The sequence below is a fragment of the Tachyglossus aculeatus genome, chromosome 22, assembly GCF_015852505.1.
Source record: "Tachyglossus aculeatus isolate mTacAcu1 chromosome 22, mTacAcu1.pri, whole genome shotgun sequence".
Lineage (NCBI taxonomy): Eukaryota > Metazoa > Chordata > Mammalia > Monotremata > Tachyglossidae > Tachyglossus > Tachyglossus aculeatus.
Window position 1 is genome coordinate 38,081,549 of NC_052087.1, and position 19,983 is coordinate 38,101,531.

General features: G+C 50.1%; 1 protein-coding gene across 2 annotated transcripts in view; it reads left to right on the forward strand.

The window, feature by feature from the left end:
- The window catches only part of SLC3A2 (solute carrier family 3 member 2), a 45,361-nt gene that overhangs the window by 22,916 nt on the left and 2,462 nt on the right, over positions 1-19,983 (forward strand). The window contains exons 1-8 of one of the 2 annotated variants that reach the window (XM_038764943.1): positions 2,264-2,316; positions 4,770-5,276; positions 9,322-9,495; positions 10,235-10,329; positions 17,687-17,755; positions 17,901-17,956; positions 18,728-18,914; positions 19,012-19,152. In XM_038764943.1, the coding sequence (XP_038620871.1) occupies positions 4,784-5,276; positions 9,322-9,495; positions 10,235-10,329; positions 17,687-17,755; positions 17,901-17,956; positions 18,728-18,914; positions 19,012-19,152 (1,215 nt within the window). In that variant the 5' untranslated portion in view covers positions 2,264-2,316; positions 4,770-4,783. Of the gene's footprint in view, positions 1-2,263; positions 2,317-4,769; positions 5,277-9,321; positions 9,496-10,234; positions 10,330-17,686; positions 17,756-17,900; positions 17,957-18,727; positions 18,915-19,011; positions 19,153-19,983 lie in introns of those variants that run through there. The other variant, XM_038764945.1, reaches the window with a different exon arrangement.

Below are 19,983 nucleotides of genomic sequence, written 5' to 3' on the forward strand. Positions count from 1 at the left end.
CATTATTTATTCATTATTATTATTCTAATCCCGGCTCTGCCGCCTGTCAGCTGGGTGGCATTGGGCAAATCACTTCTTTGGGTCTCATCTGTAAAACGGGGATTGAGACTGTAAGAGCCCAGGCTTTGGAGTCACAGGTCGTGGGTTCAAATCCCGGCTCCGCCAACTGTCAGCTGTGTGACTTTGGGCAAGTCACTTCACTTCTCTGGGCCTCAGTTCCCTCATCTGTAATATGGGGATGAAGACTGAGCCCCGTGTGGGACAACCTGATCACCTTGTAACCTCCCCAGCGCTTAGAACAGTGCTTTGCACATAGTAAGCGCTTAATAAATGCCATCATCATTATTATTAGTCAGCGCTGGGACAACCTGATCACCATGTAACCTTCCCAGCGCTTAGAACAGTGCTTTGCACATAGTAAGCGCTTAATAAATACCAAAATTATTAATTATTATTCTCTGGGCCTCAGCTACCTCATCTGCAATATGGGGATTAAGACTGTGAGCCCCGTGTGGGACAACCTGATCACCTTGGAACCTCCTCAGTGCTTAGAACAGTGCTTGGCACATAGTAAGCGCTTAATAAATGCCATTATTATTAATTATTATTCTCTGGGCCTCAGCTACCTCAGCTGTAATATGGAGATTGACTGTGAGCCCCGTGTGGGACAACCTGATCACCTTGTAACCTCCCCAGCGCTTAGAGTAGTGCTTTGCACATAGTAAGCACTTAATAAATGCCAAAATTATTAATTATTATTCTCTGGGCCTCAGCTACCTCATCTGTAATATGGGGATTAAGACTGTGAGCCCCCCGTGGAACAACCTGATCACCTTGTAACCTCCCCAGTGCTTAGAACAGTGCTTTGCACATAGTAAGCGCTTAATAAATGCCATTATAATAACTAAAATCCCCCCTGCCTTACCTCTTTCCCCTCCCCACAGCACCAGTATATATGCTTGGACGTATTTATTTCTCCCCCTTCTAGACTGTGAGCCCACTGTTGGGTAGGGACCTTCTCTATATGTTGCCAACTTGGACTTCCCAAGCGCTTAGTACAGTGCTCTCCACACAGTAAGCGCTCAATAAATATGAATGAATGAATGAATAATTAATGATAATTAATTAATAATTAATGAATAATTAAAAAAACAACAACCAGGGACTGCATCCAACCCTGTTGGCTCTGGTCCACCCCGGCACTTAGCACATAGTAAGGGCTTAATAAATGCCATTTTTAAAAACAACAACCAGGGACTGCGTCCAACCCGGTTGGCTCTGGTCCACCCGGGCGCTTAGCACATAGTAAGCGCTTAATACATGCCATTTAAAAAAAAAAAACAACCAGGGACTGCGTCCAACCCGGTTGGCTCTGGTCCACCCCAGCGCTTAGCACATAGTAAGCGCTTAATACATGCCATTTTAAAAAAAACAACCAGGGACTGCGTCCAACCTGATTGGCTCTGGTCCACCCCGGCGCTTAGCACATAGTAAGCGCTTAATACATGCCATTTTAAAAAAAAAACCAGGGACTGCGTCCAACCCGATTGGCTCTGGCCCACCCCGGCGCTTAGCACATAGTAAGCGCTTAATACATGCCATTTAAAAAAAAACAAACAACCAGGGACTGCGTCCAACCCGGTTGGCTCTGGTCCACCCCAGCGCTTAGCACATAGTAAGCGCTTAATACATGCCATTTTAAAAAAAACAACCAGGGACTGCGTCCAACCTGATTGGCTCTGGTCCACCCGGGCGCTTAGCACATAGTAAGCGCTTAATACATGCCATTTTTTAAAAAACAGCCAGGGACTGCGTCCAACCTGATTGGTTCTGGTCCACCCCGGCGCTTAGCACATAGTAAGCACTTAATAAATGCCATTTACAACCTGGGACTGCGTCCAACCTGATTGGCTCTGGCCCACCCCGGCGCTTAGCACATAGTAAGCGCTTAATAAATGCCATTTTAAAAAACAACAACCAGGGACTGCGTCCAACCCGGTTGGCTCTGGTCCACACGGGGGCTTAGCACATAGTAAGCACTTCATAAATGCCATTTTTTTTTAAAAAAAACCAGGGACTGCGTCCAACCCGGTTGGCTCTGGCCCACCCCGGCGCTTAGCACATAGTAAGCGCTTAGCCAATAGCTCGATGATTACTGTTAGGGTGTTTTTTTGACCCCATTCCACCTTAAGGAGCGGGGGAGGAGGAGGGCCAAGGGGAGGGTCCTTTCCCATTTCCAGGCCCAGGCCCGGCCCCCCTCCTTCCTCCTCGTAGACCGACTGTTGGAGGCCCCAAGGAGGGAGGTCGAGGCTGAAGGTACCTCTTTTTGGGCCGTGGGGACGGGGCTCTGCCTTTCTATTCATAATAATAATAATAATGATGGCATTTATTAAGCGCTTACTATGTGCCAAGCACTGTTCTAAGCGCTGGGGAGGTTACAAGGCGATCACGTTGTCCCTCGTGGGCTCCCAGTCTTCATCGCCATTTTCCAGATGAGGTCACTGAGGCCCAGAGAAGTGAAGTGACTTGCCCAAAGTCACCCAGCTGGCAAGCGGCGGAGCCGGGATTTGAACCCATGACCGCTGATTCCGAAGCCCGGGCTCTTTCCACTGAGCCACGTTGAGGATGGGCCCCCCTGATGACCTTGTAACCTCCCCAGCGCTTAGGACAGTGCTCTGCACATAGTAAGCGCTTAATAAATGCCATTATTATTATTATTCTCTGGGCCTCAGTTACCGCATCTGTAAAATGGGGATTAAGACTGTGAGCCCCCCCCATGGGACAACCCAATCACCTTGTAATAGTAATAATAATAATGATGATGGCATTTGTTAAGCGCTTACTACGTGCAAAGCACTGTTCTAAGCACTGGGGAGGATACAAGGCGATCAGGTTGTCCCACGTGGGGCTCACAGTCTTAATCCCCATTTTACAGGTGAGGGAACTGAGGCCGAGAGAAGTGAAGTGACTTGCCCAAGGTCACACAGCTGACAATGGTCGGATCCGGGATTTGAACCCATGTCCTTTGACTGCAAAGCCCGTGCTCTTTCCACTGAGCCACGCTGCTTCTCTTGTAACCTCCCCAGCGCTTAGTACAGTGCTCTGCACATAGTAAGCGCTTAATGAATGCCATTATTATTATCATTATTATTATTCCCTTCAAGGCCCTACTGAGAGCTCACCTCCTCCAGGAGGCCTTCCCAGACTGAGCCCCCCTCCTTCCTCTCCCCCTCCTCCTTACCTCCTTCCCTTCCCCACAGCCCCTGTATATATGTATATATGTTTGTATGGATTTATTACTCTATTTATTTTGCTTGTATATATCTATTCTATTTATTTTATTTTGTTAGTATGTTTGGTTTTGTTCTCTGTCTCCCCCTTCTAGACTGTGAGCCCACTGTTGGGTAGGGCCCGTCTCTATATGTTGCCAGCTTGTACTTCCCAAGCGCTTAGTACAGTGCTCTGCACACAGTAAGCGCTCAATAAATACGATTGATTGATTATTATATGTTGCCAAGTTGTACTTCCCAAGCGCTTAGTCCAGTGCTCGGCACACAGGAAGCGCTCAATAAAGCACCATGGCTCAGTGGAAAGAGCCCGGGCTTTGGAGCCAGTGGTCATGGTTCAAATCCCGGCTCCGCCGTTTGTCAGCTGTGTGACTTTGGGCAAGTCACTTCACTTCTCTGGGCCTCAGTTACCTTATCTGTAAAATGGGGATTGACTGTGAGCCCCCCGTGGGACACTGATCACCTTGTATCCCCGCAGCGCTTAGAACAGTGCTTTGCACATAGTAAGCGCTTAATAAATGCCATCATTATTATTATTATTAATGAAGACGATCGAATGAATGAATCCGAGGTCTGGGGGGTGTTTTATTATTATTATTATTATTATTGGTGGGATGGGGGTGGTGGGGTGGTGGCGTTGGGCCGGGCCCCCTGTGTATCTGTACATATCTATTCTATTTATTTTATTTTGTTAATATGTTTGGTTTTGTTCTCTGTCTCCCCCTTCTAGACTGTGAGCCCACTGTTGGGTAGGGACTGTCTCTAGATGTTGCCTACTTGTACTTCCCAAGCGCTTAGTACAGTGCTCTGCACACAGTAAGCGCTCAGTAAATACGATTGATTGATTGTGTGTTGGGGCTTGGCAGTCTTCTAGACTGTGAGCCCACTGTTGGGTAAGGACCATCTCTATATGTTGCCAACTTGTACTTCCCAAGCGCTTAGTCCAGTGCTCTGCACACAGTAAGTGCTCAATAAATACGATTGATTGACTGATTAATTGTGTGTTGGGGCTTGGCAGTCTTCTAGACTGTGAGCCCACTCTTGGGTAGGGACCGTCTCTATATGTTGCCAACTTGTACTTCCCAAGCGCTTAGTCCAGTGCTCTGCACACAGTAAGCGCTCAATAAATATGATTGATTATTATATGTTGCCAAGTTGTACTTCCCAAGCGCTTAGTCCAGTGCTCTGCACACAGTAAGCGCTCAATAAATACGATTGATTGATTGTGTGTTGGGGCTTGGCAGTCTTCTAGACTGTGAGCCCACCGTTGGGTAGGGACTGTCTCTCTATGCTGCCAACTTGTACTTCCCAAGCGCTTAGTCCAGTGCTCTGCACACAGTAAGCGCTCAATAAATACGATTGATTATTATATGTTGCCAAGTTGTACTTCCCAAGTGCTTAGTCCAGTGCTCTGCACACAGTAAGCGCTCAATAAATACGATTGATTGATTGATTGATTGATTGGGGCGGGGGTCTCCCCAGGCGCAGCGGACACCATGAGCCAGGACGCGGAGATCGACATGAAGGAGGTGGAACTGAACGAGCTGGAGCCCGAGAAGCAGCCGATGACGGCGGCGGGGGGCCTCGGGGGGCCCGGCCCAGCCGTGGGCGGCGAGAAGAACGGCCTGGTCAAGGCCAAGGCGGCCGAGGAGGTAGGCGTGGGCATGGTGGGCCCCGAGGACCCGGCGGCGTTGGCATCGGCGGCGGCGGCATCGGCGGCGGCCAAGTTCACGGGGCTGTCCAAGGAGGAGCTGCTGAAGGTGGCCGGGCGGCCGGGCTGGGTCCGCACCCGCTGGGCGCTGCTGGTCCTCTTCTGGCTGGGCTGGCTGGGCATGCTGGCCGGCGCCGTGGTCATCATCGTCCGGGCGCCCCGCTGCCGGGACCTGCCCGCCCAGGCCTGGTGGCACAAGGGGCCCCTCTACCGCGTCTGGGCCCTCCAGGCCTTCCGAGGGCCCAAGCCGCAACCTCGCATCGGGGGCGGCATCCACGGTAAGGACCGGACCGGGGAGGGGTGGGGGAACAGCCTCCTCCTCCTCATAATCATCAGCGCTTAGAACAGTGCTTGGCACATAGTAGGCGCTTAACAAATGCCATTATTATTATTATTATTATTATTATTATGGCATTTATTAAGCGCTGACTGTGTGCCAAGCGCTGTTCTAAGCGCTGGGGAGGTTACAAGGCGATCAGGCTGTCCCACTGGCGGCTCACAGTCTTCACCCCCATTTGACAGATGAGGGAAGTGAAGTGACTTGCCCAAAGTCACACAGCTGGCAGTTGGCACAGCCGGGATTTGAACCCCTCACCTCAGTCTCCAAAGCCCAGGCTCTTTATGTTGCCAACTTGTCCTTCCCAAGCGCTTAGTACAGTGCTCTGCACACAGTAAGCGCTCAATAAATACGATTGATTGATTGATTTCCATTGAGCCACACTGCTTCTCTGCTCCTCATCTCATCTCCTCATCTGAGGAGATGCTCCTCCTCCTCCTCATCAATCGTATTTATTGAGTGCTTACTGTGTGCAGAGCACTGTACTAAGCGCTTGGGAAGTATACATATAGAGACAGTCCCTACCGAACAGTGGGCTCACAGTCTAAAAGGGGGAGACAGAGAACAAAACCAAACATACTAACAAAGTAAAATAAATAGAATAGATATGTACAAGTAAAATAAATAAATAGAGTAACAAATATGTACAAACATGTATATAGCATGGCTCAGTGGAAAGAGCCCGGGCTTTGGAGTCAGAGTTCATGGGTTCAAATCCCGGCCCTGCCAATTGTCAGCTGGGTGACTTTGGGCCAGTCACTTCACTTCTCTGGGCCTCAGTTCCCTCCTCTGTAAAATGGGGGTTAAGACTATGAGCCCCCCCGTGGGACAACCTGATCGCCTTGTAACCTCCCCAGTGCTTAGGACAGTGCTTTGCACATAGTAAGCACTTAATAAATGCCATCATTATTATTACCTCCTCCAGGACGCCTTCCCAGACTGAGCCCCCTCCTCCTCACCCCCCAGCCTTACCTCCTTCCCCTTCCCACAGCACCTGTGTATCTGTTTGTACAGATTTATTACTCTATTTTACTTGTACGTATCTACTACGCTATCTATTTTGTTAATATGTTTTGTTGTCCGTCTCCCCCTTCTAGACCGTGAGCCCGTTGTTGGGTAGGGACTGTCTCTAGATGTTGCCGACTTGCACTTCCCAAGCGCTTAGTACGGCGCTCTGCACACAGGAAGTGCACAATAAATACGATTGAATGAATGAATGAATGAACTTCCCAAGCACTTAATACAGAGCTCTGCACACAGTAGGCGCTCAATAAATACGATTGAATGAATGAATGAATGAATGGCCCTGCCTTCCTCCCTCCCTCTTGTTTGCCATCCCAGTGGCCATTTTGCGGCTGGAGCCAGGCCAGGAAAGCCGCGCGCCGCCGCCTCCTCCTCCTCCTCCTCCTCCTCCTCCCTCTTGCGTCAGACTTCATGAGGCCTCGCCACCAATGCCTCACTCACTCACTCAGTCACAGTCACTGAGTCACAGTCACTGAGTCACAGTCACTCAGTCACTCCGTCAGTCCCTGTCAGTCACTTCGTTACTCCTTCAGTCCCAGTCAGTCACTCAGTCACAGTCAGTCGTCTTCAGTCATTCAGTCAGTCATTCAGTCATTCACTCACTTGTTAAGTAAGTGCTTAACAAGTACCGTAATTATTATTCTTATTATTTTTCCAGAGCTTAGAACAGCGCCCAGCGCTTAGAACAGTGCATTGCACTTAGCGCTTAACAAATGCCATCATCATCCTTCCTTCCCCTTCATGCCCCTTCCTCCCTCTCCCGCTCGTCCCCCTCTCCATCCCCCCCGCCTTACCTCCTCCCCTTCCCCATAGCACCGGTATATATGTATATATGTTTGTACAGATTTATTACTCTATTTTACTTGTACATATCTATTCTATTTATTTTATTTTGTTAGTATGTTTGGTTTTGTTGTCTGTCTCCCCCTTTTAGACTGTGAGCCCACTGTTGGGTAGGGACTGTCTCTAGATGTTGCCAACTTGTCCTTCCCAAGTGCTTAGTACAGTGCTCTGCACATAGTAAGCGCTCAATAAATACGTTTGGTGATGATGATGATGATGATGACTGTCTCTATATGTTGCCAACTTGTACTTCCCAAGCGCTTAGTACAGTGCTCTGCACACAGTAAGCGCTCAATAAATACGATTGATTGATTGATCATCATCACTCAGTCACTCAGCACTCACTGTCAGTCACTCAGGCACTCACTGTCAGTCACTCACTCAGTCAATCACTGTCAGTCAGTCACACTCAGTCACTCATTCAGTCAGTCACTCAGTCACTGTCAGTCAGTCACTCATTCAGTCACTCAGTCACAGTCAGTCACCTAGTCACAGTCACTCAGTCACTCATTCAGTCCGTCAGTCAGTCAGTCAGTCAGTCTCTCAATCAGTCAGTCACTCAGTCACTCATTCAGTCACTCAGTCACAGTCAGTCACAGTCACTCAGTCACTCTTTCAGTCCGTCACTCAGTCAGTCCATCACTCAGGCAGTCAGTCATTCAGTCAGCCAGTCAGTCACCCACTCACTCTTAGTCACTCATTCATTCATTCACCCATTCAATCCTATTTATTGAGCACTTACTGTGGGCAGAGCATTCATTCATTCAATCCTATTTATTGAGCGCTTACCGTGTGCAGAGCACTGGACTGAGCACTCGGGAAGTACAAATCGACAGCAGATAGAGACGGTCCTTAGCCAACAACAGGCTCACAGTCTAGAAGGAGGAGACAGACGACAAAACAAAACAAGTAGACGTGTCAATACCATACAGTCGCTCACTCAGTCAGTCACTCACGCAGTCAGTCAGATTTCTCCAGCGCTTACCGCGTGCAGAGCGCTGTACGAAGCGCTTGGAAAGTACAACACAGCAACAAAGAGAGACAATCCCCACCCAACAATGGGCTCACAGTCTAAAACAGGGAGGCAGACATCATCATCATCATCATCAATCGTATTTATTGAGCGCTTACTGTGTGCAGAGCACTGGACTAAGCGCTTGGGAAGTACAATTTGGCAACATATAGAGACAGTCCCTACCCAACAGTGGGCTCACAGTCTAAAAGCATGCAAACAAGTCACCAGGCAGCTCCCCGTACCGCCCCCTCCTCACCCCCAATCCCCACCCCTTGCGTTCAGTCCTTCGTTCAGGCGTGTTGAGCACTTGCTGTGAACAGGGCACCCCCTTTCCTCACCCCCGCTCCGTCCCTCGCCCCCATCTCTGCCCACCTCCCTTCCTGTCATCCCCCCCTTTTAGAAGCAGCGTGGCTCAGTGGAAAGAGCCCGGGCTCGGGAGGCAGAGGTCGTGGGTTCTAATCCCGGCTTCGCCACTTGTCCGCTGTGTGACTTCGGGCAAGTCACTTCACTTCTCTGCCCCTGTTACCTCATCTGTAAAATGGGGAAGAAGACTGTGAGCCCCAAGTGGGACCACCTGATTACCTCGTTTCTACCCCAGTACTTAGAACAGTGCATGGCACAAAGTAAGTGCGTAACAAATACCATTATCATTATTATTACTTCACCTCCCTCCCTCTCAAACCCCTCCCTTTAATCGCCCTCCCTCTCACCCCGCTTTCACCCACTTCACCTCCCTCTCATCCCTGTCTACATGTTTTCTTTTGTTGTCTGTCTCCCCCTTCTAGACTGTGAGCCCGTTGTTGGGTAGGGACCGTCTCTATATGTTGTCGATTTGTACTTCCCAAGCGCATGGTACAGTGCTGTGCACACAGTAAGCGCTCAATAAATACGATTGAATGAATGAATGAATAAATAAATCCCTCTCCCTCAACCCACCTCCCTCTCACCCCCCTGCACACCCCATCACCCCCCTCCCTCTCTTCTCCCCTCCCTCTCACCCCGTCCCTGCCACCCCTTTCCCCTCATCCCAGTAACCGAGTGGCGGGATATAGGGGGCTTCTCTAGGTGGGCTCCCCAAGATGGCAAATCCCCTGTCCTCCCGCAGACTTGAAGAGCCACCTGGATTACCTGAGCACTCTGAAGGTGAAAGGGCTGGTGGTGGGACCCATCCACAAGACCACCGAAGACCTCCTCAACGAGACGCACCTCGAACAGATCGAGCCCAAACTGGGCAATAAGGAAGACTTCTTAAGCTTTTTGGAGGCCGCTAAGAAAAAGAGTAAGGGGGGAGTGGTGTGGAGATGGCCCCAGTTTTTCTAGGGGAGAACAGGGAAAGGAAAAAAGTTTTACTTGCACTGCCACGGGAGGAGGTGTTGGGGAAGTAGGGTCCTGGGCCCTTTTCTTGGAGAGTTAGGAATATCATCACACAGACAATTATTATTATTAAAAAATGCTTACTGGGGCTCGCAGTCTAAGTAGGAGGGAGAGTGGGCATTGAAATCCCATTTTAGGGAAGCAGCGTGGCCCAGTGGAAAGAGCACGGGCTTGAGAGTCAGAGGTTGGGAGTTCTAATCCAGGCTCCGCCACTTGGTTCGCTATGTGACTTTGGGCAAGTCACGTCACTTCTCTGGGCCTCAGTTATCTCGTCTGTAAAATGGGGATGAAGATTGTGAGCCCCACATGGGACAACCTGATCTCCTTGTATCCTCCCCAGTGCTTAGAACAGTGCTTGGCACATAGTAAGCGCTTAAGAGATGCCATTATTATTATTATTATTATTATTATTATTATTATTGTTATACGAATGAGGAAACTCAGGTCCAGAGCAGTAATGTGACTTGTCCAAGGTCACACAGAAGGCAAGTGGCGGATCAGGGATTAGAAGCCAGGTCCCCTGAGTCACAGGGCAGTGCTCTTTCCACTAGGCCACACGGAGAAAATTGATGCACACCAAGGGGGTGGCCACTCACCAGATTTTCTGGCATTTCCTAATTGCCTCCCCACTTCCATTACTACAGGCATCAAGGTCGTTCTGGATCTGACCCCCAACTATGAGAGTAAGAACAGCTGGTTCGGACCAGAGGAGGTGGAGGAGCTGAACGGAAAGATGAAGGTGAGAACATTTGAGATGAGAGAAGAGAGTCTAGATGAAGTGGGAGCAGGTTGGGTCGGCTGGGCTAGCTTCTTCCCACTCTCACGCCACCTCCATTTTAGGCAAGGAGGGGAGGAGAAGGAAGAGATGGGCATGCGGGTGGGAGGGGAAAAACAACAACGGTGTCGGTTCCTGATGTCCCTGTGCTTGGGCAGGTGGCCCTGGGCCTCTTCAACAAGACTCCCTGTGGACGCTGAGGGAGCTAGCTCTCTTCCTCCCTTCAAGGCCCTATTGAGAGCTCACCTCCTCCAGGAGGCCTTCCCAGACTAGCCCCTTCCTTCCTCTCCCCCTCGTCCCCCTCTCCATCCCCCCCTTCTTACCTCCTTCCCTTCCCCACAGCACCTGTATATATGTTTGTACATATTTATTACTCTATTTATTTATTTTACTTGTACATATCTATTCTATTTATTTTATTTTGTTAGTATGTTTGGTTTTGTTCTCTGTCCTTCCCCTTTTAGACTGTGAGCCCACTGTTGGGTAGGGACTGTCTCTATATGTTGCCAATTTGTACTTCCCAAGCGCTTAGTACAGTGCTCTGCACATAGTAAGCGCTCAATAAAGACGATTGATGATGATGATGATTCGTGGTTTCGGGCCGCATGCAGAGATATCTGCGTTGGCCCATGCCCCCAGGATTGACCCTCTGCTCCTGGTATTTGGCCCGGACCAGGCCCCAGCTTTTCACCGTGGTCAGGGCTTTAGGCTGGGCCTCACCCGTTCCAGGATACAGACTTCCAGAATAGCAATTTAGCGGGGAGGACCAGAACCAAGAATAGGAACCCCTTCCTAGATCCTCATTCCGTCCTCGTGATAGAGCCCCTTCCTTTTTTCCCAGGGCTAAGCGGGCATGATAGGAAACTCAACCGCAGCCCGTTAACGGAAGGGAGCGGAAGCAAGCAGAGCTTAGTCAGTTGTATTTATTGAGCAATAACTATGTGCAGAGCACAGTACTAAGCCCTCGGGAGAGTACAGAACAGACACATTCCTTGTCCGCAACGAGCTTATCGTCTTCAGGGCTGTGCTGGGGGAGGGACGCCAAGCCCCAGATGCTGCCACTTCCCTCGGGGACCAGGGAGGGGAGAGAACAGAAGCCCGGACATTGCTGGGAGACCTCTTTTATCTTTTTAAATGGTATTTAAGCACTTATGAGGTGCCCGGCACTCTGTTCTAAGTACAGGGATAGTTAACAAGCTAATCAGGTTGGATACAGTCCGTGCTCCACGTGGGAGACTGTCAGCTCGTTTTGGGCAGGGAACGTCACTGTTTATTGTTGTTTTGTGTTTTCCCAAGCACTTAGTACAGCGCCCTGCACACAGTAAGTGCTCAGTAAATATGATTGAATGAATGAATCCCCGTTTTATAGATGAGGGAATTGAGGCCCAGATAGGTGGCGGAGCCAAGATTAGAATTCAGGTCATTCTGAATCCCAGGCCTCTGCTGTCTATCCACAGGACCACGCTGCTTCACCCGCTTACGGGCAGGGCTTTTTAGCCCAGAGGCTCTTGGGGCTCTGCCTTGGCACCAATTCTGACTTGCCAGAAGCAAGCCCTGTATTTATTATTATTAATAATGGAGTTTGGTAAGCACTTCCTATGTGTCAAGCACTGTTCTAAGCCCTGGAGTAGATACAAGCTAATCAGATTGGACACCGTCCTAGTCCCACATGGGCCTCACAGTCTTAGCCTCCATTTTACAGATGAGGGAACTGAGGCCCAGAGAAGTGAAGTGACTTGCGTAAGGCCACCCAGCTAACAAGTGGCAGAGCCGGGATGAGAACCCAGGTCCTAGAGAAGCTGTGACTTACCAAGGTCACACAGTGAACATGTGGTGGAGCCGTGACTAGAACCCATGACCTCTGACTCCGCTGCCCGGGCTCTTGCCGCTGAGCCACGCTATATCTCTATTACTTCCTCCTGTAATAGTTCTGGTATTTGTTAAGCACTCACTGTGTACCAGGCACTGAAGTGATTGTTGGGGTAGATACGGGCTGATAGGGTTGAACACAGTCCCTGTCCCACATGGGGCTCACAGGTTCAATCCCCATTTTACAGTTGAGGAAACTGAGGCACAGAGAAGGGAAGTGACGTGCCCATGGTCACACAGCAGACAAGTAGCAGAGTTGGAGGCCTTCCCAGACTGAGTCCCTTCTTTCCTCTCTGCCTCGTCACCCCCATCTTACCTCCTTCCCTTCCCCACAGCACCTGTATACATGTATATATGTTTGTACCTATTTATTACTCTATTTATTTATTTTACTTGTACATATCTATTCTATTTATTTTATTTTGTTAGTATGTTTGGTTTTGTTCTCTGTCTCCCGCTTTTAGACTGTGAGCCCACTGTTGGGTAGGGACTGTCTCTAGATGTTGCCAACTTGTACTTCCCAAGCGCTTAGTCCAGTGCTCTGCACACAGTAAGCGCTCAATAAATACAATTGATTGATTGATTGATTATGATTCCCAGGCCCGTGCTGTAGCCACTAGGCCACGTTGCTTCCCTGGGTGTTTTTGACTTGGAGTCCTGAGCAGAGCTCCTTGCCCTGACCCTTCCTTTCCAGCGATTTGTCTCCCTTTCCCTTTGCTCCCTCCGGGAATCATATTGTGGTGGTGGCGGAAACCTTTTTCTCCTGTAAATCCCATTGACATCTGTGGCTGAGCTCCGCTCCATTTGGGGAGAGAGTCTCAATCAAACAGCGAATCGTATTTACTGAGCCCATACTGTGTGCAGAGAGCACTCTACTAAGTGTTTGGAAGAGTAGCACACAACAATAAAACAGACACATTCCCTGCCCACAGTGAGCTTACAGATTAGAGGGGGAGATAGACATTTGAATAAGTAAACAGCAGATATTTTAATAATAATAATGATGATGGACTGAAGTGCTGGCCCACCCAGAAAGTGTCAGATTTCTGCTTGTACCCAAGTTAACCAAAACACTTCCTGGGGTTATCATCTAAGATGGGCACGTCGATGCAGAAGCAGACTTAAAAAGAAAAACCTGGATTTATCTTGTTTAGGTCAGTGCATGGCACACAGGAAGACCTTAAACACCACAGTTATTATCATCATTATGAAAAAAAAGCAACCAAAGTGAGGAATCTGTAGTATTAGGAACCATGGGTCATGGGGTCGACTGCCGCCTCCACCAATTGTCAGCTGTGTGACTTTGGGCAAATCACTTCACTTCTCTGGGCCTCAGTTCCCTCATCTGGAAAATGGAAAAAGACTGAGCCCCTTCCTTCCTCTCCCCCTCGTCCCCCTCTCCATCCCCCTCATCTTACCTCCTTCCCTTCCCCACAGCACCTGTATATATGTATATATGTTTGTACATATTTATTACTCCATTTATTTTACTTGTACATATCTATTCTATTTTATTTTGTTAGTATGTTTGGTTTTGTTCTCTGTCTCCCCCTTCTAGACTGTGAGCCCACTGTTGGGTAGGGACCGTCTCTATATGTTGCCAACTTGTACTTCCCAAGCGCTTAGAACAGTGCTCTGCACACAGTAAGTGCTCAATAAATACGACTGATTGATTGATTGATTGGGGATTAAGACCGTGAGCCCCACGTGGGACAATCTGATCACCTTGGATGCTCCCCAGCGCTTAGAACAGTGCTTTGCACATAGTAAGCGCTTAACAAATGCCATTATTGTTTTAAAACATCAAGTCAATCGGTGGTATTTATTGAGCTCTTACTACGTGCTCAATCCCTGGTATTTATTGAGCTTCTACTATGTGCGGAGCACTCTGCTATGCAACAGAATTAGACACGTTCCTTGCTCTTAACCAATATTTCATCTCCCCTCCTTTATGTGTAATTCTTCTAGACTGTGAGCCCACTGTTGGGTAGGGACCGTCTCTATATGTTGCCAACTTGTACTTCCCAAAGGCTGAGTACGGTGCTCTGCACACAGTAAGCGCTCAATAAATACGATTGATTGATTGATTGATTAATTCTGGGGGCGGAGGGGTGGGTGCTGTCGTAAAAGTGGGAAGGGGAAAGAGGGGTAGGAGAGGGTCAGTACAAGGAAAAGGTAGGGTAAAGGTGTGGAGCAATCAGGGGAACAGGCTCTAACACGAGGTTAGAGGAGGGAGAGGTAGCCCAGCCTGCTTTCTGGCCCGGAGGGAGATGAGTTGCACATTCCCTGGCAGTTTTCCCAGGACCGCCAACACCCTGCGGTCACATGAGGCCACGTGAGCAGCGGGGCTTAGTGGGACAAGCCCGGGCTTGGGAGTTAAAGCACCAGGATTAATAATAATAATACTACTAATAATGGCATTTATTAAGCGCTTACTATGTGCAAAGCACTGTTCTAAGCGCTGGGGAAGTTACAAGGTGATCAGGTTGTCCCACGGGGGGGCTCACAGTTTTAATCCCAAGCGCTTAGCACAGCGCTCCGCACACAGCAAGCGCCCAACAAATACGATTGAATGAATGAGTGAATCCCCGTTTTACAGATGAGGTAACTGAGGCCCAGAGAAGTGAAGTGACCTGCCCAAAATCACTCGGCTGACAATTGGATTCTCAACCCAGGTCTTTCAGTTGCCTCGTGTGTGACCTTGGGCAACTCACTTCACTTCTCTGTGCTTCTGTGACCTCATCTATAGTGTGGGGATTAATAATAATAATAATTAATAATAATAATAATAATCATCAATCGTATTTATTGAGCGCTTACTGTGTGCAGAGCACTGTACTAAGCGCTTGGGAAGTACAAGTTGGCAACATATAGAGACAGTCCCTACCCAGCAGTGGGCTCACAGTCTAAAAGGGGGAGACAGAGAACAAAACCAAACATACTAACAAAATAAAATAAATAGAATAGATATGTACAAGTAAAATAAATAAATAGAGCAATAAATATGTACAGATGTGCTGTGGGGAAGGGAAGGAGGTAAGATGGGGGGAGATACCATCATAATAGTGATGATGGTATCTGTTAAGCGCTTACTAAGTGTGAAGCACTGTTCTAAGCGCTGAGGGGGATTCAAGGCGATCAGGTTGTCCCACAGTCTTAAGACTGGGAGCCCCATGAGAGACGGGGACTGTGTCCAACCGGCTTACCTTGTGTCTTGTTAGAGCAGCGCTTGGCACGTAGTAAGTGCCTAAGAAATACCACTGTGGGTACGATTATGATTATTATGATTGCCAGCTCCTCGAGGGCAGGGATCACCGCCTCGACCGGATCTCTCACGCTGTCCTTTCCCAAGTGCCGATTACGGTACCGTGCACCCAGCAAGCGTTCAAGAACTATCCCCGTTTGAGGATTGAGCGGTGGATTTTTGAAAGAGGTTTTCAGAAGGCCAGAGTCTCCCGTAGCTGGTTCTGGAACGTGGCTTTTCTTTTTCCCTCCGGAATCCAGTCCCAGACCCTGGCTCATCATCATCAATCGTATTGATTGAGCGCTTACTGTGTGCAGAGCACTGTACTAAGCGCTTGGGAAGGACAAGTTGGCAACATGTAGAGACAGTCCCTACCCAGCAGTGGGCTCACAGTCTAAAAGGGGGAGACAGAGAACAAAACCAAAGATACTAACAAAATAAAATAAATAGAATAGATATGTACAAGTAAAATAAATAAATAAATAGAGTAATAAATATGTACAAGCATATATACATATATACAGGTGCTGTGGGGAAGGGAAGGAGGTAAGATGGGGGGATGGAGGGGGGACGAGGAGGAGAGGAAGGAAGGGGCTTAGTCTAATCAATCAATCGTATTTATTGAGCGCTTACTATGTGCAGAGCACTGTACTAAGTGCTTGGGAAGTACAAATTGGCAACATATAGAGACAGTCCCTACCCAGCAGTGGGCTCACAGTCTAAAAGGGGGAGACAGAGAACAAAACCAAACATACTAACAAAATAAAATAAATAGAATAGATAGGTACAAGTAAAATAGAGTAATAAATATGTACAAGCATATATACATATATACAGGTGCTGTGGGGAAGGGAAGGAGGTAAGATGGGGGGATGGAGAGGGGGACGAGGGGGAGAGGAAGGAACGGGCTCAGTCCAATCAATCAATCAATCGTATTTATTGAGCGCTTACTGTGTGCAGAGCACTGTACTAAGCGCTTGGGAAGTACAAATTGGCAACATCTAGAGACAATCCCTACCCAACAGTGGGCTCACAGTCTAAAAGGGGGAGATAACTGGTGGACTGGACTGGTGGAGAGTGAGAGGGAGGACTCGAGTTGGGTTTCCCAATTTGAGACACATAGGCCCCATTGGGTGACCCCCTAAATCTGTCGCCCAGGTCTTTCTCTTCCCTTTGGATGTGCCCGTGCCTCCTCTTCCCCACCTTTCTAAGACAACTAGAACCTCGATTCCAGTCGCCCCTTGCCTGCCGTGCGACTTTGGGGAAGTCACTTCCCTGGGCCTCAGTTCCCTCATCTGTAAAAATCTGGGGTTAAGCTCGCGAGCCCCACGTGGGACGGGGACTGCATCCAACCCGATTGCCTCTCGTCTACCTCAGCGCTCAGAACAGTGGCTGGCACAGAGTAAGCACTTGGCAGATGCCGTAAACGATGCCAAGGAGCTGTGGGTGTGGAAACTCTCTTTTCGCTACCGGAGGGTGAGGTTAAACCCTGACTCTCGGGCCTGACTTCTCTAACGTGGCTTTTCCCATCACGGTGGCGACTCTCAAAAATCTCCAGTGGCTACCAATCAATCTGCGCATCAGGCAGAAACTCCTCACCCTGGGCTTCAAGGTTGTCCATCACCTCGCCCCCTCCTACCTCACCTCCCTTCTCTCCTTCTCCAGCCCAGTCCGCACCCTCCGCTCCTCCACCGCTGATCTCCTCACCGTACCTCGCTCTCGCCTGTCCCGCCATCGACCCCCGGCCCACGTCCTCCCCCAGGCCTGGAATGGCCTCCCTCTGCCCCTCCGCCAAGCTAGCTCTCTTCCTCCCTTCAAGGCCCTGCTGAGAGCTCACCTCCTTCAGGAGGCCTTCCCAGACTGAGACCCTTCCTTCCTCTCCCCCTCGTCCCCCTCCCCATCCCCCCATCTTACCTCCTTCCCTTCCCCACAGCACCTGTATATATGTATATATGTTTGTACATATTTTTTACTCTATTTATTTTATTTGTACATATCCTATTTATTTTATTTCGTTAGTATGTTTGGTTTTGTTCTCTGTCTCCCCCTTTTAGACTGTGAGCCCACTGTTGGGTAGGGACTGTCTCTATATGTTGCCAATTTGTACTTCCCAAGCGCTTAGTACAGTGCTCTGCACATAGTAAGCGCTCAATAAATACGATTGATGATGATGATGATGATGACTCTCCCCTTCTTTCTGCCCGCCAGCGGGCCCTGCACTACTGGTTGGAGGTCGGAGTGGACGGGATCCAGTTTAAGAATGTCGACCAGCTCCAGGTGAGTGACCTCTGGCAGACGTCCAGGGCCGAGGGGTCCTCGCGGGGAAACGGGCAGGATTTCCCCTGCTCTGGGTAGCCGGCCTTGCTTCTGGAGGTCGGGGGACACGCTCCGCTGCCCTGACTTGGCTCTCTGTTGTGTTCAGAACTTAGATATCCTGGAAGAATGGCAGAATTCCACTCAGCTCTTCACCAGTGACAAGTGAGTGACAGATTCTCCTTTTAATCAATCAATCAATCGTATTTATTGAGCGCTTACTGTGTGCAGAGCACTGGACTAAGCGCTTGGGAAGTACAAGTTGGCAACATATAGAGAGAGTCCCTACCCAGCAGTGGGCTCACAGTCTAAAAGGGGGAGACAGAGAACAAAACCAAACATACCAACAGAATAAAATGAATAGAATAGATATGTACAAGTAAAATAAATACATATATACATATATACAGGTGCTGTGGGGAAGGGAAGGAGGTAAGATGGGGGGGATGGAGAGGGGGACGAGGGGGAGAAGAAGGAAGGGGCTCAGTCTGGGAAGGCCTCCTGGAGGAGGCACTTTTAGCTTCCGTTGGGCCTTCCGGGGGGGGACCCGAGATATCTTGTGGTGCGTCCGGGGGCCGCTCCGTCTTCTCCGTCCCCTTGTAGCTTCCAACATGCCTCTCCACCTCCCCGCACACCTTCTCTCCTTCCCTCTCCCTCCACCCCCGCCCCATCTTTACTATCTGGTCTCGGTTAACCGCTTACCAGGTGCCGGACGCCGTTCTAAGCGCTAATCCGGTTAGACACAGCCCCTGTCCCACTTGGGGCTCACAGTCTTAATCCCCATTTTACAGATGAGGGAAGTGAACTGACGTGACACCGAGTGGCAGAGCCGGGATTAGAACCCAGGCCCGGGCTCTACCCACTAGGCCGTGCTGCTCCTCGCTCTCCCTGCCCTCCCCGCAACTGATTTCTCCCCGCGTCCCCGCCTTCCCCTAGGCTCCTGTTGGTGGGGACGGGTTCCTCCGAGAAGGAAGCGGTCCTGCGGGTCCTGGACCAAACGAGCGGCGAGCCGATGACCAACCTGTACCTGCAGAGCTACCCGTCGGGGGAGGCCTTGCGTGAGGCTGTCTCCGCCTACGTCCAGAGGGTCGAGAAGCTGAACAAGCTGTCCTGCGGCTGGAGCGTAAGGCCTCGGAGGCGGGAGCGGGGGGCCGGGAGAGCAAAGGGCCAATCGGGGGTGGGGGGCCGCAGGTTCGACCCGGCCCCTCGTGCGCCCGCAGGTGTCTCTGGACGCCCACCTGTCCGGCATCGTGCCCTCTCACCTCCTCCGCCTGTACCAACTGCTGCTCTTCACCCTGCCCGGCACGCCTCTCTTCAGCTACGGGGATGAGATAGGGCTGCGGAAACTCTCCTCCGCACGGGTAAGGACTCATTTCACCGGGGAAGGGGCGGAGAGGCGCGAGGGCGGTGACAGGGCCGTCCATCCGGTACCCGTTGGCACGGACCAGACGATCGGGTCGGACGCGGCCCCCGACGCCGCGGCTGAAGAGCCAAGGCGGGGTGGGTATTTTTCCCCCCCGTGCTACACCGGGAAGCGGCGGAGCTTGGGCTTGGGAGTCAGAGGGCCTGAGTTCGAATCCTGGCCCCGCCGCTGTCTGCCGTGGGACCCGGGGCGAGTCTGTGTGCCTCAGTCCCCTCACCTGTAAAACGGGGATGAAGACTGCGAGCCCCGTGTCATCATAATAATAACGGTGATGGCATTTATTGAGCGCCTACTGTGTGCAAAGCACTTTTCCAAGCGCTGGCGAGGTTACGAGGTGATCGGGTTGGTTGTCAATCAATCAGTCGTATTTATTGAGCGCTTACTGTGTGCAGAGCACTGGACTAAGCGCTTGGGAAGTGCAAGCTGGCAACATCTAGAGGCAGTCCCTACCCAACAGTGGGCTCACAGTCTTCATCCCCGTTTTACAGATGAGGTAACTGAGGCACAGAGAAGTTAAGTGACTTGCCTAAAGTCACGCAGCTGACAATTGGCGGAGCAGGGATTTGAACCCATGACCTCGGACTCCAAAGCCCGGGCTCTTTCCACTGAGCCACGCTGCTTCTCACGGACTGTATCCAATCCGATTAACTTGTAGGGTATTTGTTAAGCGCTCACTATGTGCCAAGCACCGTTCTGAGCCCTGGGGTAGATACAAGGTAATCAGGTTGTCCCACGAGGGGCTCACGGTCTTCACCCCCATTTTACAGAT